We start from the raw sequence: 17,070 nt of genomic DNA, 5'->3' as shown, positions 1-17,070 counted from the left end.
ACTGTAAGAGCCCCTCAGTGTCAACTAGCAGAAGGTCCATTGTTTTGTAAACCCCCTACCAGGTCTGACACACTCACTACTCCTAACACATTGCTATCATAGTATTTATCTGTAGAGAGTGTTGTGTGTAGTAACAAATGAAAGCTGCTGACACACAGATGATTAATAGCACTGTGTGATGTATGGCTGGATGGTGTGTAAGAGATTGTGCATGTGTATGTGCTGGAGGCAGACTTGATAAACAAGTTTGTCCTAGGCAAAGGAATATTGCATCACCTGTTTGCCTGTGTCTGTAATGTAAATTGAACAGGGGGATACCAGAGTTAATAGGCAGTTCATTTGCATCTGAAGTAAACACCAGTTATCAGGCAGAGGAGGAAGCAGCCTGACATCAGCCCTCTGGAGCACAGACAGCAATGGAGAAGAACTTTATCTAGTGAGTCAAATGAATCCATTTCAAAGGTTTACTGGACTATAAGAAGAGAGGGAGAGAAGCCCTTTGTTATCCATCACTGAGAGAATAAAAAGATCAGGCTCTTTGCATCGATGAGTGGTGGATCCCCAACTAGGTGAGCTGGTGCCACTGAGAAGTAGCTTTGGGTAAGAAACTTATCTTAAGAATTGTAACTTGTTAAGTTTTAGACACTAGAACATATGATTATACTTTTGTTTTATTTGTAACCATTTTCTGTTTCTATTGTCTCTAAAGTATCACTGATGTCTCTGTTCTTTATTAATAAACTCATTCTTATTTTGTTATAAATCCATCTCAGTACTGTTCTGTTAAAGTGAAGTGTGCATTGTACGCTGGGCCAACACACTGGTGTGTAATCTGTCTCCTTGGAGACAGTGGAGTTGGTATTTTCTGTATGTGTCCAGTGATGGGCTGAATACTGCTGAGGAAACCTCTTAAGGGGGTTCAGGATCTAGGGACATTGAGCATTTCCTTGGGCTTCTGCCAGTCTTTTTATTGCCTTACAGGTGTTTGTTGGACTGGCTAACAGACTGGAATGGCTGGTAGCTGACACACAGTTTAGCAGCAGCAAATCTCTCTCTTGCTGAGGCAGAAGAGTAACAAGGTTAGCGAACAGGGGACCATAGGGGAGTTTGTAAGAGGGAGTCATAATATAATCACTATGGTTAGGAAGGGCCGCATTGCCAGTGCCAATGCTGCTGCTGTCTCCTCCACCTGCACCTGTATCCAGACAACCTAAGCATGGATGCCTCTACCCAGATCCTGGTGTGGATTTGCAGAGACTGTAGCCTGCATTTCCCACACGCAGAAAGCCAGGCTGGGGGGACCATCCAGTGTGAGAGGTGCCTGCTGGTGGAATCTCTCAGGAAGCAGGTGGGAGAGCTACTGGAGGAGGTGACTAGGCTGAGGAGCATCCATGCCCACAAGGAATTCCTCAAGAGTATTTGTATGGAGACATCCAAGGCTGAGGAAGCTATCCAGCTAGAGAGGACTGCTGTCACATCACTGGGGGAGGAGGATATGGCTCTGTCACAGGGAGGACACTGGCTGCTGGTTACTTCTGACAGCAGGCAGTGCTCCACCTGTACTCCCAACCCACCCACCATGGTGATGGAAAATCGATCTGCTGCCCAGGCAATGAGCTGTGAGGAATCACACCCAAAGGTGGAGGAGGAGAAGCCATGTACTCCCAAGGCTGGGAAGATCACAGCCACCACTCCGCAGAGGAAACATAGGGTAATAGTGGTTGGTGACTCTCTTCTGAGGGGGACAGAGGCACCCATCTGTTGCCCTGACATGGCATCCTGGGAGGTATGCTGCTGCCAGGAGCCCACATCCGAGATGTTACAGAGGGATCATTGAGAATCATCTGTCCCTCTGACTACTACCCCATGCTACTGATACATGTGAGCACTAATGATACTGAGAAAGTATGACCCTCAGCAGATCAGAAGTGACTACAGGACTCTGGGAGTACGGGTGAAGGAGCTGGGGGGTGCAGGTGGTGTTCTCTTCAGTCTTTCTGGTCAAGAGTAGGGGCCCAGGCAGAGACAGATGCATCCTGGAGGTGAATGCCTGGCTGCAAGGATGGTGTTGCCAGGAGGGCTTCGGCTTCCTTGACCACAGGATGCTGTTCCAGGAAGGACTGCTAAGCAGACATGGGGTCCAACTATTGAGGAAGAGGAAGAGCATATTTGGATACAGACTGGCTAACCTCTGGCTTTAAATTAGGTTTGAAGGGGGCAGGTGACAAAAGCCCACAGGTAAGTCAAAAACATGGAGACCTGGGAGAAGGGTCAGAATTTGAGGGGAGCAAGGACTGTTATAGCAGGGATAAAGGAGAGACAAGACAGAATTGGGGGCGGGGAAATCAAATCAGTAGTTTAGATGTCTGTATGCTAATGTGAGACGTATGGGGAATAAGCAGGAAGAATTCAAAATGCTAGTAAATAAACACAACTGTGACATAGTTGGCATTACAGAGACTTGGTGGAATAATACACATGCTCCCAGCCTCTATAGTAGGGGTCAGCAACCTTTCAGAAGTGCTGCGCCGAGTCTTCATTTATTCACTCTAATTTAAGGTTTCATGTGCCAGTAATACATTTTAACGTTTTTAGAAGGTCTCTCTGTAAGTCTATAATATATAACTAAACTATTGTTGTATGTAAATAAGGTTTTTAAAATGTTTAAGAACCTTCATTTAAAACTAAATTAAAATGCAGAGCCCCCTGGACTGGTCAGGACCCGGGCAGTGTGAGTACCACTGAAAATCAGCTCGCGTGCTGCCTTTGGCACGCATGCCATAGGTTGCCTACCCCTGCTCTAGTGTTCCCTGCCCATCCATTTCCTCTGGCCCATCAAAGCTTCAGGTTAGGTCCCTACCCTGCAAGCCCCTCTCCCTAGCTGCTTTGAATTTCCCATATAAGCCAACTCAGTACGGCCTGGCTGGCCTGATTCCAAGCCACATCACAGGGACATCTAGACAAGCTCACGCTCCATGCTATTAATTTCTTCATGCTCATAGCCCACCCCAGTATGTAATGGTGGGAGCTGTTGCCATCTATGGAGGGTAAGGAGTCTTGGTGGGCTAACCTGTATTCCACCTTGGTGCCACAGCCTGTCAGGAATTTAATTTGGCAGCTCCTTCACAGAGCCATGAACAGAAGCCTATTGTTGATGCAGTTTTTGGATTCCCCTTACAGTTGTTTTTCTTGTGGTGAGAGGAAGACCCTAGCACATGCAACTTGACTGCATGCAGTCCCTTTTCTGCCTCTTCCAGAATGTCTTGTCAAGGTTCTGTCTTCACTTTTCTCCACATCTTTTTATTTATGCATGTCCTCACAAAGTTGTCAACCTCCTTCTGGCTTTCAGCTAATGCGCCATATATCCAATCAAGAAGGAAGGGGTTGGACAGAGGGCTTATCTGTGACCAAGACTGTGGGGGCTGATTTTGTGCACTTGTCTGTTCAAGTCTCTGGGAAGAGTTTCTCTGGGCAGCATCCATTAGCTCTCTGAACTCTTGAGCAGTGGATATTGTCCAGGGATCTCTGCTTGGTGTCCCCTTCAGAAACACTGATTGCAAACCTATGACCCTTACTTCCATTCATTTTTTTTCCATTTGTTGTCCCACAGAATCAGTTGATAGATGTATTTATTCTGGTCCTTTCCTGCTAGAGAGAGGGCGGTTCTTTTTGGTTCACTAGATAAGTCACCTTCAGAGATCTGTGAATAATTTTAACAAGAGTATTGTCAAGCTTGAAATGAACAATAGTATTGTCAGTGTTAGGCCTAAAACTTCCGGGAGCTTCACAAAGCGAGCCTTGTAAAATTAGCTTTAAAAAGCAAGCTTTGCAAAAGGAAACAGACACATGGTCAAAAATGTGCTGCAACCAGATAACACATTATGCTGACTCCTATAAAGTGAGATAAGTTGTACCCTCCAGGCACAGCTTGTCTAACCCACATTAACCATATTTAAAACAATTGGCTACAAGAAAATAAGCAAGCATAAAGTATACAGCCAAAGCAACATTAACCACATTAAAGATTTGGCCTAACCTGATTGGTTGACCTGCTTCAAAACATGGGAGGCAGATGAGATAAAATGTGTTGAGCCTCACGTGGGTTTGTGTGTGTGTTGACCTAAAAGAGAGAGCTCTTTGTCAGGCTCACATACACCCCCTGAACCAAAGGGACTTGCACTTCACCGACTATCTGTACCTGGCCAGTGCAGAAAGCGGTTGACTGAAGATAACATATCTTTGGAAAAATGCAGGGTAAGGTTTTGGAGTAAAGTCTGGGTTGCTCGAGCTGATTTAATCTCAGGTAGTACTGACACTACAGTATTCAAAATGGTAGTGTCAGAATAATTTGATCTCAGGTTATAGCAATGCTGCAGTATTAAATATGGTAGTAGGTACCTGATGCATAATATTACTTGTACTTGTCTTCAGTATAATTTGCCATTTATATTAATCCTTATTCAATGCTGGTCTTTAACTTTTCTTTTCCTATTCTGTGTTCCATTTATAGCCGTTAAGTCATTAAAAACCTTTCTTGAGGAATAATCAGTAGTTTTAATTTCTTTATGCAGACTCCACTTAACCTCATTACATCTGTGTTGGGTGGTGGGAAGCAGTGATCATCCAGGGTATAATTAGGGCCCTGATGTATGTCTCCCTCTTCCATAATCTCCACAGGATCCATGAAGTACATAGGGACGATAGGCCTACGCTGAGACCCCACTTGCTTCAGACCTAAGCCTAGACTTTGGGTTCCTACCTGCCCCAACCCTAACCCTGGGAGCACTATCTACCCCAGCCATAACCTGAGAACCTTTTCTGCCCCAATGTTAACCCTAGGGTGGGAGGCTCTACCTGTTCCAACCCTAATCCTAGGCTTGGGGGACTGTACCTGTCCAAACCATAACTTGTTGTTTATCTACTCCAACCTCTGACCCTAAAATATGGTGCCCTTCCTGCCCCAACCCTAGGCGGGGGAGTGGGGGGGCTTACCTGCCCTTCAATGTAACCCAAGCCTGAGGCACTTTTCCAGCCCAGTTCTAACCCCAGCCCTATTCTCATTGAGACACTTTCTGGTCTTATCCCAATCCTATACTGGGTACCTACCTGCCTGCCCCATCTCTGTCCCTGGACCAGGGGGACCCTACCTGCCCCCTCCATAGCCCAGGCCAGAAGGATGGAACACTACTTCTAACCCTGACCTTAGGATGAGGTGCCCTATCTGCCCTTCACCTAACTGTGGGGACCCTACCTGCCCCAACCTTAGTCCAGGGAGACTATACCTGGCACTACCTCAGCACCAACCTACATAATTTTGCAATAAACTGATGCATACTAGTTCCATCTTTAGGGTACACATGCTCCCCTTTCCTTACACTGATTGGATAGGAGCAAACTCCAATCACCTCATAACCAACCATATTACAGCTCTGTAATGTGCAAACTAATTCCTATCTCCTCAGCTCACAGGCAGACCTCTACCAACTAGTCTCATCTATTGCATAGGCCATTCAATATAGCTACAACCCAGTGAATGCAGCTGCAGTATATGCAGATAACTCCCAGTGGGTATTGCCAGTGCCACGGGGGCAGAGTCAAGGTTGGGTGCATGTTTACCTTAACAGTGTATTTCTTGGTTTTCAGTTTAAGTTTTGCTAAACTCAACATTCTGGAAAGACATAAGCTGTCACTAGGAAACTAACTGCATAAACATTTGCCATTTGATTATACGTAGTTCAAATCTATCTGCATTTTTTCTGCCAAAGGCAGCACATTTATTCCACTTGCTTTTTGTTAAGCAAAGCTGCAGCCCATATTTTGCCATCTAACACAAAATTACCATTGAAGGCAGGGGAGTTACAAACATGTAAGAGAGTAAAATTCATCCTTCTATTCAAAGCGGCAAAGCTTATTTATACTAATAATTAAAAACAGCCAAATAGCCTTTAACTATTCATATCAGTATTCAATCTCCGAGACCAGAAGTTTGCTCCAACTTTCTCCAATTCTCTGCCTTTGTACAGTAGAGAAAACAGGGCTATGGTAATAGCCTGCATTTCTCACTTTCAATTCCAGCATATAAACTCAAAATTGCCTCATCAATCTCCTTCTTCACTCACATACTGCACTCTTGCAACCTTATTTTGCTCTGAGGACTTCAGTTGATCTTCCAAAAATTAAAAACGTACAGAAGACATCTTAAGAATTTACAACAGGCAGCAATCAAGGACCTCAAGTGTCAGTTTGGAAATTTAGTCTTGGAAGCAAAAAGTATTTGAATGAGGGGTCTTAAGAAAATGTTTCACAGGTAGGATATAGATACTTCAGTCAAATATTTTTGAAGACAAATGAGTGTCTGAAACCTGTTTAAGTAATAGTGAATGAAAGCTGAACATAGCACATATTTCCTTAAAAGCTTGTCTGGCAGGAAATTTAAGTCTTGAGTTATACTTCACGTGGGAATATAAAACCTCATTTAAAACTATAAAATGTAGCCAAGCAACATATGTGCAAGATTAGTTGTAACCTGAGGAGGAAAATCCAGACAGCACACTGTGTAACTACTAATGGGTTTGATTTGTCTAAACAAGTATGAACAAAAGCATTATGTAAAACTCTAAAATAGCACTTGGAAAAATGTTTTTAATTAAGCTTTAAGTCTGAAGTGTTAGTTTGACCAAAATTATAGAATGCTAGCGGGGCCATGCTTCAGGTGAGATTTAGGTTCCACTGCACATCTCACTCGTCCCCAGAAGTTAAGTGCTTGCATTATTCTGGCCAACTGTTCCATTTGCTTATACAGTCATTGTAACCAACTAATATCTAACTCACTATACTTTAATTTGCTTTGTGGTATTTTATATTAGAATGGTAATATATGAAACAATATTGTAAGTTCTATTAGAAAATATTGATGATTTTTCAGACTTTTCCTAATAAAATGTTTAAGGGAAAACTGAGTACTACACAATTTCAGTGTGAAACACAGAGCTAACATTTCTGATCTTTCGTGGGGAGCTCAGGACTGATATAGTCTTTACACAGTGTAGAAAACATGTACTAGTATCTTTGAAAGCGCGAAGAAATTCAGTCAAAGATGACTTGCCAGCCTATTTACCTTTTTTTTTTTTTTTTTTTTTTTAATAATTCCACATAATGAAAATAAATGAAGATTCCACACAGGGATTAAGAAGGATTAAATAGGTAAGTGAGATTTGACTTTAAAATTATTAAACACTAGTTCATATAATCAATGAATGTGTCTCTTCTAAATAAAATAAATTCAGATACAATCGAGTTATTTTTTTTTTAAATCCAATTTGTAAACATCCCTTTTAAACAACAAAAAATTGATACAGTTTGAAGGTCTTACTGGCTTTCTTTTGTTTAATATATTCTCCCACCGTTCTTTTATCAAATCACAGAAGTAGTATCTTACATTATTTAATGTCTGTACAGAGCACTTGTATGAATTTTTACTTTTGTAATAAGCTTTAAATACAATGTATTTTCAGTGAACATAACCCTAAAAGTAATCTTAACTGGCTAGATATACACAGCATTAGATTTTCAAAGCAGTTGTAAAAAACACAAAGCAAACAAAATATATGTACAGTATATCAAAATCAGTCAAATATTTTGACCTGACGATTTCTATAATAAGTAGCAGTAATTTTAAATTGCATAAAAAGCAAAAACAGTGCCAACATGCCTCCAGGCTAAAGATAAAGTCCAAAAATCAGAACCAACCCTGTCTTGCAGCCAAATATGGGTAATCTGCTTTTCCACTTCTATAATGCCAAGGGCCCCAAACAATGAAGAAAATAATTCCTATGCTACATTAAAGTGAAACATTTTTCAAACTTCGTCTTTGCATTTTTAACATTTAATTTGTCATAGAAAGTAAAGATGAACTTTCGATTCAATAAATGCACAAATTTGTAAATCAGAGAAGCTCCTTTAAGAACACTTTTCAAACCTTGCATAGTGACAGCTGGCACTGATGTTGCTACCATAGCTTCAGCAGAAAGTACAAAAAAGGAAAATATTTACTTCAAAAGAGATGCACAAACACAACTTGTTTTCTGCACAAAATTCAATACAGTTTGATCATATTAATAAGAGGGAAAACATTTTTTAAAAAGGGGAAGATAGTGTTCACTAGCTTGGAAATAAAAAAGTAAAAAACCACAACATTCCATAGTAAAATGCAAAGAATAAACATTTCATTGTAACACCACCTACTTGCATCACTAAATAAGCCCCATACATGCAACAAATTAGAACTATAGTATAAGACTGTCAAATGAAAGGTTTACTTTTTATATAAACAAAAGTGTAAAAATAGTAATAGTTGCATTCTTCAGATTTAATGCTAGGTGAGGATTTTTTGTCCCTCCCAAACATTTGCTAGCAATTTCAAAATGAATTTGACGAACAAGATGCTGATTTAGGAGCCATGATAAAGATACATTGTGCCTAAGACAGTATTATCGTATTTCTGTTCAACTTTAACAGAATTGGAATGCTCAACAACACTGTTAAGTTCAGGGATGCTTTCAGCAGTATCCCCAAAACCATGATAATGCCCATAGTGCAAAGTATCTCCAAGATCGTCAACCCATGAGGGCCTGTTAGACACAAAGCTACTTGGGCTTCCATTCAGATGCAGTGAACCACACATATCAGCAGAAGTATTCATGGCTTTTTCTGGTTCTTCAGTGCCGTTACTGGTGTGACTACTGTGCCTATTGGCAGAAGCTACTCCAGGAGTTATTCCATTAGGTATTAACGTTAAACATTCTTCATGCCTGGCATCCATTCCATTAAACTGTGTTATGGCGGTGAAGTCCAAATGTCCATTGATGGTACATCCATTTGTCAATGCATTCAAAACGGAGCTACTGCTATTCATATCTGCATTAAGAAATATATCTGTCACCAAAAATTGAGAATCAATGGAAATACATAAAAATGTCTCCACTGCACTCCACTTTTGTTTTTCAAAGCCTATGTATGGAAACTTGAAAGGGGGGAAAAAAAAAAAAAACACCAAACAAAAACAAGTGCAAACCTAATTTTTATATTCCATGTCAACATAGGTGGTTTAAAAGTAATGTAATCTGACTCTGATCAGTAAATTTGAAAGCTAATTTCAAAAACATAACTGCTAACTAAATTAGAAATGTAAATATATATAGCTCTGCTAATCTTTCTAAGACAGTGTGAATTTTAGAAAAAATAAGATATTAAGTGACAAGTGTAGAGTAACAAAGCAGACAACATTCCAAATAGTATTTTGAGAAACAGGACAAAGGTTTTTGAAGTTAAGCTACCTTTTTTACACAAATTTAAAATCCACCTGGAACAAAAGAATCTCTGTGCAAGAACTGAAATTTGAGTGGACTACAGTTTTTAGCAGTGGTGATTAACTTAGGTTTCTTGCCTCCTCTTTAGTGACAGATCTCAGGTAACAGTACACATTGAAACAGGCAATATGAACAAGCTTGTGTCAGTGGGGAATCTAATATAAAAGGTTTCCTAAGTTTGCATATTGAACAATTAATTTCAGTATAACTAGTGGTTTACTTGAGAATATATTAGCAGGAAAAATGTGTTTTTTCTTAATGATAGATTTGTAACATCTGTACAATCCACATGCAAAATGCCATACAACAGCAAAATGCACAGAAGACCGTAAGATTAGTAACAGAAAACACTGCAAACATGCATGCAAAAAACCAGACTGGTTTAAGCAATTTCTCGTTTGAATTTTAGTAATTAGTACACTAATTACCTTTTCTGTAAAACCTAAATTTCAGTCAAGTTTCAAATGTATGTTTCTGCAGTGATACTCAAAGTACTAGCACAAAAACAGATTAGTGGGTGTGCCCTAAAATTACCTATTGGGGCATATATTGTGTGAGAGTGTGTGTGTGTGTGTGTGAGAGAGTGTGTGTCTCTCTCTCTCTCTCTAACGATAAACTCAGACTTTAAGGTCAGAAGGGACCATTATGATCATCAAGCAGGGCAAACCTAGAAACTTTAGCTTTGTATTTTGATATTTGAGCATTTTACATTTTCTGTGTCTCTCTGAACATATACACATACATTTATGTACATATTAATGCATAAATCTTTGTGCAGAAAAGTATCATTTGTTTTATTTCTAGCTCAGGACAGTTAAGTATTCTCTTACTAAATTGCCAAATTTTAAAACATGGGGTACTTGTTTGAAGGAAAGGTAATGAGTACCACTGTTTTACACCAAAGAAGTGGAAAGTTGTGGTTCACCACGTAAATATAAACTGATACACATACTATGACATTGTGCATTACTATATGTGAAATACCAGTGCCAAGAAAGTGAATGAATTGAGAGTTCTGTGACACTAAGTGCAGCAACTGAAGTTTCCTGCTTTATCCCTAAACCGCTTAAAATAATCACATTAACTAAAAACATTAGCCACAGAATCCTGTTGGAGGTCAAGTTTAAAAAAAAAAAAAAAAGAAATTCAAACACATTATGCCTACTAATATTGTGACAAAGACACATTAAAAATTTGATAATGTGTTTATTAACTGGAAAAAGTGCAAAGTCCTGTTTTAAAATTGATAATTTAGGCTAGCTTTGCCAAGTGGGTGAAGTTAACAATGGTATTTCTGTTAGTGAATATTCAAAAGCAGATCATGAATAGTTCTAGTGATAATTATAGCAGTTTTATATTTGTTGAAAATAAGCACCCATAACAATATACAATATTTATGAAAGAGAAAGTCAACTACTTTTCAATAAATATAAACATTTGGCAACTATCACTGGAGCTTTTCATCTACTTTTGGTGAATCCAACCAATGGTATCAAGCAGAAACATTTTATTATAGTGTGACTTACAACATGAATATTCATTTCAAAATGTAGTAATATACTAAAATAGTAACTCCTCCCTTTACCTACCAAGTGGATGGACAAGCTGACCCAAGACAATTTTTCTTAAGACAGCGTAACTCTATACACACTCTCGGGTTATTAAAAAGCATCTTGATCAAGCGGCCCCTGAAAAAATTAAAGTACTAATATGCACTACTACTAACAATATGGCTGTTTTCATGAAGACTGATACAAAATCCAAACAGTAGTTTCCAAGATTGTTCCAAATGGCAACTCAATGAAAATCCCATGGCATCAATAGTCTTATCCAGATAAAACAAAAGCAATAGCTGTTCACAACATGATTTCTACAGTCATATTGCTGTGTTTGAACAAATATCGGACACGCAATCGTTAAGTTTGGACTATTATTTTTAGCTTATGTTGTGCTAGTCTGAAACTAGCTAAGAGGTTCCATACTGTGTCAAGAACTATATAAACCATTAGGATATACTTCTTCTTGTACAATATTGGTAATTAAGTCTATCTATCTGATACCAATTAAACCAATCATTTAAAATACCTCTGAATTTTCCTTTAAGCTGCAAACATAGTAACTAAAAACAAGGCACATGAAATGTAAGCCTTTAATTAAAGTGAAACAGCCATAGTGAACTTCTATTTAGATTAGATCAATAAGGTCTCCCTTATACCCTTGCAGTGTGTTCTATGAAACAGCTAATCTTCGATATCTACTTAAAAACCCAAATATTACTGTAATAACTATTATACAATAGTTTAAGACTCTGGACAACAGTGTGCAAAAAATAAAAGGATGTTTTATATTTAAATTAGAAATAAAATGCATATTGATTCTTGCAACGACAGGGAGTTTGCATTGCAGAAACTGTGTAAATTTCAATCTCTTTTGGTCCAACAGAACCACTCTCCTGTTTGGTGTCTTCAACCATTTGAATGTTGTTGTAGTTAACAGGAAACTGTCCACTCCCACCTGATACAACAGCAAACTCTTTATCAATGTGCATATTGTCAGCATCATCCTCATTTCCTCCATTCATCATTGGTATTAAGCCATCAAAGCTATGAGCTGGTAAAAAAAGAAGGTTAGATTTAGTTTCGAGAGCACAGTTGAAAACTCGTATCCAAGCCAATAAACTGAAGTGTAAATATTCTCATTATTAAAAATGAGAAAAAAACTGCTATATGGAAAGATTAATTGTATGCGCATAAAAGAAGAAATCTGAGGGGTGCATGAAGGAAACTGGATTAGAAGTGACTGATTGTGGGAGAATTAAGGATTTGGCAGGGGACAGGCGGTTGGCAGCCCTGGGGATCTTTTCCAGTTTATATCTTGTTTTTAAAGCTCATGCTTCAGGGCTTTAGCTGGTCACACACAGGGGTCAAGAAAAGGATACTCACCCCCAATGTATCCTGGGGGGGAAACGGGGGGAGGAGAGGTTTGGTCACCCTCCTCTCAAGCATCAAAGATGTCCACAGATGGAGATCAGATCCATATGTGGGTTTGGCAAGAAATATCCCCCCAGGTCAGACTGGCAGTGACCTTCGGGTTTTGTTGTTTTTGCCTTCTCCTGTAGCATGGAGCGCAGGTCACTTGCCAGGATTATCTCACTTCATCAATTCCCTGCCATTGCAGGGACCTCAGGCCTTGATGTAAACTCAAGTTCCTTCTATCTTCTGTCAGTGGCAACATAGTAGTTTAGTCTCCTATGTGCTGTAATACTTTAGTTGTTGGTTTTAGTGTGTGCTGGTGCTGTTTGTTGCCCACCATATACAGAAGACTAGACTAGATGATCAGGTCATTCCTTCTAGCCTTAAACTCTTGACTATGACTCAACACAAACTAGATGCTCCATCACATTCAAGTACATTAGATTGATTTTTCTGGTGAAGTGAATAGAAATAGTTGACATTTCAATTACCCATCATTAGGCTTCAGTTAGCACAATGATACGGAAGAGAGCAATTCATACTTCTCAGAGAACATTTATAGCTTGGGATCAGACACCAGTATATTTGATGCAGATTCTGAACGCTATCTTTGGAAGCGTAAAGACTACAGACAATTAGTCTAGGACATGAAGCCTACCTGCCCCAGAGAGTATAGGTGGCCTTCCCTCACCAATGCTTTCCTTGTTTCCCTCTGCCTCCAGAACACCTAAATGTAACTGGGCTCCAAAAAATAGCAGAGGGAGAAAGAGGGGGTGACCCAATGTGGAGCGCTAGATGCTATACAGTCACAGAACAGGAGTTATGTAAGACAAGCAATGCCCTTTTTCCCTTCCTGGCTTTGCTTCCATGCAGCCTCGCTAATTGGCCAGTGGAAGCAGCACTGTGCTCCCTAAACTGCCTCTGTTCTTGCTACATTGTAGAGAGAAAGAGACAGCTACCTTTTCCGTAACTGGTGTTCTTTGAGATGTGTTGCTCATGTCCATTCCATATTAGGCGTGTTTGTGCTTACCACATGCACCAGTGCCAGAAGTTTTTCCCTCAGCAGTATCCGTAGAGGACTGGCTCTGGCACTCTGTGGAGTAGCATCCACATGCCATGGTATAAGAGGTGCTGCCGGCTCTCCCCACCCTCAGTTCCTTCTTGCCAGAAACTCCAACAGTGCGGAAGGAGGGTGGATTGTGGAATGGACATGAGCAACACATCTCAAAGAACACCAGTTACAGAAAAGGTAACTAACTGTCTTTTCTTCGAGTGCCTGCTCATGTCCATTCCATATTAGGTGACTCCAAAGCAGTACCCATGGAGGTGGGTAGTTCACAGACATGTAGATTGCAACACAGCTCTGATGAACCCAGCGTCGTCTCTGGCCTGCTGAGTGATGGCATACTGAGAGGTAAACGTGTGACCAGAGGACCATGTTGTAGCTCTACAGATATCCTGGATAGGGATGTACGCCAAGAAGGCCGCCAAAGACACCTGCGCTGTAATCGAGTGGGCTCTGACAATCAGTGGTGGCAGAACCCCAGCCAGGTCGTAACAGGCCTTATGCACCAGGTAATCCAATTGGAAATTCTCTGCAAGGACACCGGGTGACCCTTCATCCACTGTAGCAATAAAGAGTTGAGTCGATCTTTGGAAAGGCCTGGTACATTCTAAGTAAAAACCCAAGGCACTCCGGACATCCACAGAGAGAAGATGGCTCTCCTCACTGGTCTTGTGCAATTTGGGACAGAACACCGGAAGGAAGGTGTCCTGGTTCATATGGAAGGTGGAAACCACCTTTTGCAAGAAGGCAGGGTGGGGCCGCAACTGAACCTTATCTATGTAGAGGACTCTGTACAGAGTCAGGCTTTAATTTCAGGGACTCATCTTGCTGACGTCACCACCACCAGGAACGTGACTTTCCAAGACAGTGGGAAAGGGAGCAGGAACCCAGTGGCTCAAGGGGCAGGCCAGTGATCCTAGAGAGGACAAAGTTAACATCCCACTGCAGGACAGGAGTCCATATCTGCGGGAAGTCTCTCGAGGCCTCTCAAGAATCTGACCATTATGTCATGAGAAAACACTGTCTGGCCCTAGATTGGTGAGTGAAAAGTGGAGATGGCCGCGAGATGAACTCTAATGGAAGAGAGTGTGCCAGGCCCTGGTTCCCTGAATGAAGCAGGTAGCGTAAGATAGACTGTACAGAAGAGTGCGAGGGAGAGATGCCATGCTCTGACACCCAGCAGGAAAACCTCATCCACTTGGCCAGGTAAGTCTGTCTGGTTGAGGGCTTCCTGCTTTCCAGGAAGACCCGTTGGACCTCACCCTTGTAAAGGTTTCATCTGCAGACATGCAAATAGGGCGACAAGTCTGCAGACTGCCATTGAGCCCAAATTCCTCAAAAAACTGCCTTAGTAAATTCTGTCAACTTGCCTTGAGGTAGACAAAGCTAAATCCCTTGTGAAATTTGGGACAGACATTATGGAAGTCAGAATCTTTACTAAAATAAGGTCTGGTTTTTCCTTCACTCAGACCAAGAGAGTCTTGAAGATGGAACACTTCTTTAGGGCATAACTTAACCCATGTTAAGATGACATTCCTATAAGCCAGTCATCTAGGTATGGATAAGTCTGTAAGCCCTGATGATGCACATGAGCTGTGATCACAGCCAAGGACTTTGTGAACACCTTGAGATGCCACTCTCCCATCAAGTTGTTTGAGAGCAAGGAACCCAAACCAATGTGGGACCAAAAAGGGGTTATGTTCCCCAGAAGAAGCCATGTGGAATCTGATTTTCCCTTGGGCATTTGTTCAGTTTGGGGAAGTCTAGAATAGTATGCAGGTCACTCTTCCTTTTATGAAAGGAATAATACTGGGAATAAAATCCCTTCCTCCTGTAAGGGTCTGACATTTTCTTTTCTCAAATTTTACTAAAGCCAAAACCTTGTCCTGTAAGTTTCTTACGAGAGGGATCCTTGAAGAGAAGAGAGAGACTGTGTGTGAGAGAGACACAAAGACAGACACCCTGGAACTAGAAGTCAGACCCTCATTTGATAAGTTCCTGGTGGCTCCAACAACCCAAGAAAATGGTTTACTATGGTAAAGAAAAAAAAACCCCCACACAACTGCCTAAGGACAAACTGTCTCCAAAAGGGAGGCACATAGAAGGATCTGTTCCTTTAAAGCTTGGGACAGGGTCATCTCTTTCATCTTCAAATTGCTGTTTGGCAACAATGCTGCCTGAAACAGAAATGAGGTTCCTTCATCTATCTCCACTGAAAGGCATAGGGCTACTTTCTACTTCGGATTTCTATGCAGAACTGACCCATAAATAGATAGCTGAGGCCTGAAGCAGTTGATTTAGTCAGTCACTTTCAGCTTCTCCAGGATCTCATTTGTTTTTGGATACAACACCCATACACCCACAGAGATCCAAAATCTATGTCTAAGTCTCAGAGGAAATGCTTAATTCCTAAACCATACTTGTCTTCCTAAAAACACTATTGAAGTTCAGATCTCTCAGCAGTGTCGGAGACAACGGGGATCTTTGCCAGTCTGTGCCAGAATCTGGCTTTCCTAAGGAAATAGGAACTGAGCAAGGAGCAGAAGTCAGTATTCTCAGTTCCAACCCTTCACATCACCAACCCATAAAAAACTTTAGCACCAGCCTTCTCTAGAACTAGTGCATTAAGGATGCACTATTATCACAGATCCATGAAGTCCAGTGCTTTAGAACAGCTCTGGAATAGTCCTTGGGAGGATTCCTTCATCTGCCAATTGACTCACATTGTGCAAATCCTTGGGCTTCCTGTTCACTAATCACATGGTCAGCCTATGAGAACACATCTCATAATCTTGCTCCAATGCAATCAGGTTATACAAATCCTCTAGCATGGTGACCCCTGCGCTCTTACCCCATCTGTTAAAATACTCTCCCATCAGGGTGGTGGCATCCAAGCAAGTCACATCCTAAGTCTTTTGCACACTCTGAAACCTTTTCCTAAATGCCTCAGGAGTCAATTCAAATGTGAGCAGCAAAGCTTTTTTGAATAGTTCATAGTCCCCAAATCAACTCCATTCATCTGGCTGTAAGTCTGTATGGGTTTGGAACCGAGTAAGGGGGTGAGACAGCAAAGCCAGTCCAAAAAGTTAACCTGGTTCAAATCACAAGCCTTTTCAAAGGCAGTGAGGCAGGTATCTACATCCCTGCCTCCTTAATCTGAGGCAGCAATTTGGTATCTAGGTTCCTTGCGAACTCCTCACTTGCCCCTCTGTGGGTCCTCTTGCTCCTCTGCTTCTTCATCTCCCATTCATGCTTTCATTGCTTCTTGCAGTCTTCCAGCAACTTCTCTCTCAGCTCTAACTATCATTGCTTCAAATCTGTTCATGGGGAGCAAGGTCATGAAGAGCCCTTGCTGGATGGGGAACTGGTCTTGTGGACACCCTGCTGCTACCCTGGCTGCTCTCTTTGGTGCTGTTCCTGGACTCTGTTGGGGACAAATTTGGGGCTGGAACCTGCCTCTTAAACTGATCATTCTTCTCCAGCCATGCAATCAGAGGCATCTTCTTGAGCTTCCCAATGCCTAATCCTCTCAATGCACAGGTGTGCAATATCCTTCACAAGGAGATGGCTATACATCATTTTCTGGCTATTTCCTTTGACTACCCTTGTTTTTCTGATGCTAGTCATGTACAACATACTTCTGGTGCATTCAGAAACCAACCAT

General features: G+C 41.1%; 1 protein-coding gene and 1 long non-coding RNA gene across 7 annotated transcripts in view; one reads left to right on the top strand and one right to left on the bottom strand.

Annotated features, from left to right (window-relative positions):
- Window positions 1-229: 229 nt before the first annotated feature.
- The window catches only part of LOC127050631 (uncharacterized), a 45,906-nt gene continuing 29,065 nt past the window's right edge, over window positions 230-17,070 (top strand). Inside the window, exons 1-2 of the long non-coding RNA XR_007774260.1 lie at window positions 230-600; window positions 7,172-7,203. This is a non-coding gene — a long non-coding RNA (uncharacterized LOC127050631). The remainder of the gene's footprint in view (window positions 601-7,171; window positions 7,204-17,070) is intronic.
- The window catches only part of ANKRD10 (ankyrin repeat domain 10), a 42,790-nt gene continuing 33,012 nt past the window's right edge, over window positions 7,293-17,070 (bottom strand). For 5 of the 6 annotated variants that reach the window (XM_050949963.1, XM_050949973.1, XM_050949985.1 and 2 more), the window contains 2 exons: window positions 11,883-11,978; window positions 7,293-8,916 (listed from right to left, as the gene is read on the bottom strand). In XM_050949963.1, the coding sequence (XP_050805920.1) occupies window positions 8,450-8,916; window positions 11,883-11,978 (563 nt within the window). In that variant the 3' untranslated portion in view covers window positions 7,293-8,449. Of the gene's footprint in view, window positions 8,917-10,554; window positions 11,057-11,882; window positions 11,979-17,070 lie in introns of those variants that run through there. The other variant, XM_050949993.1, reaches the window with a different exon arrangement.

This window comes from Gopherus flavomarginatus, chromosome 1 (genome assembly GCF_025201925.1).
Source record: "Gopherus flavomarginatus isolate rGopFla2 chromosome 1, rGopFla2.mat.asm, whole genome shotgun sequence".
Lineage (NCBI taxonomy): Eukaryota > Metazoa > Chordata > Testudines > Testudinidae > Gopherus > Gopherus flavomarginatus.
Note: the sequence above shows the minus strand (reverse complement) of the source record. Positions and strands in the feature narration are given on the sequence as shown.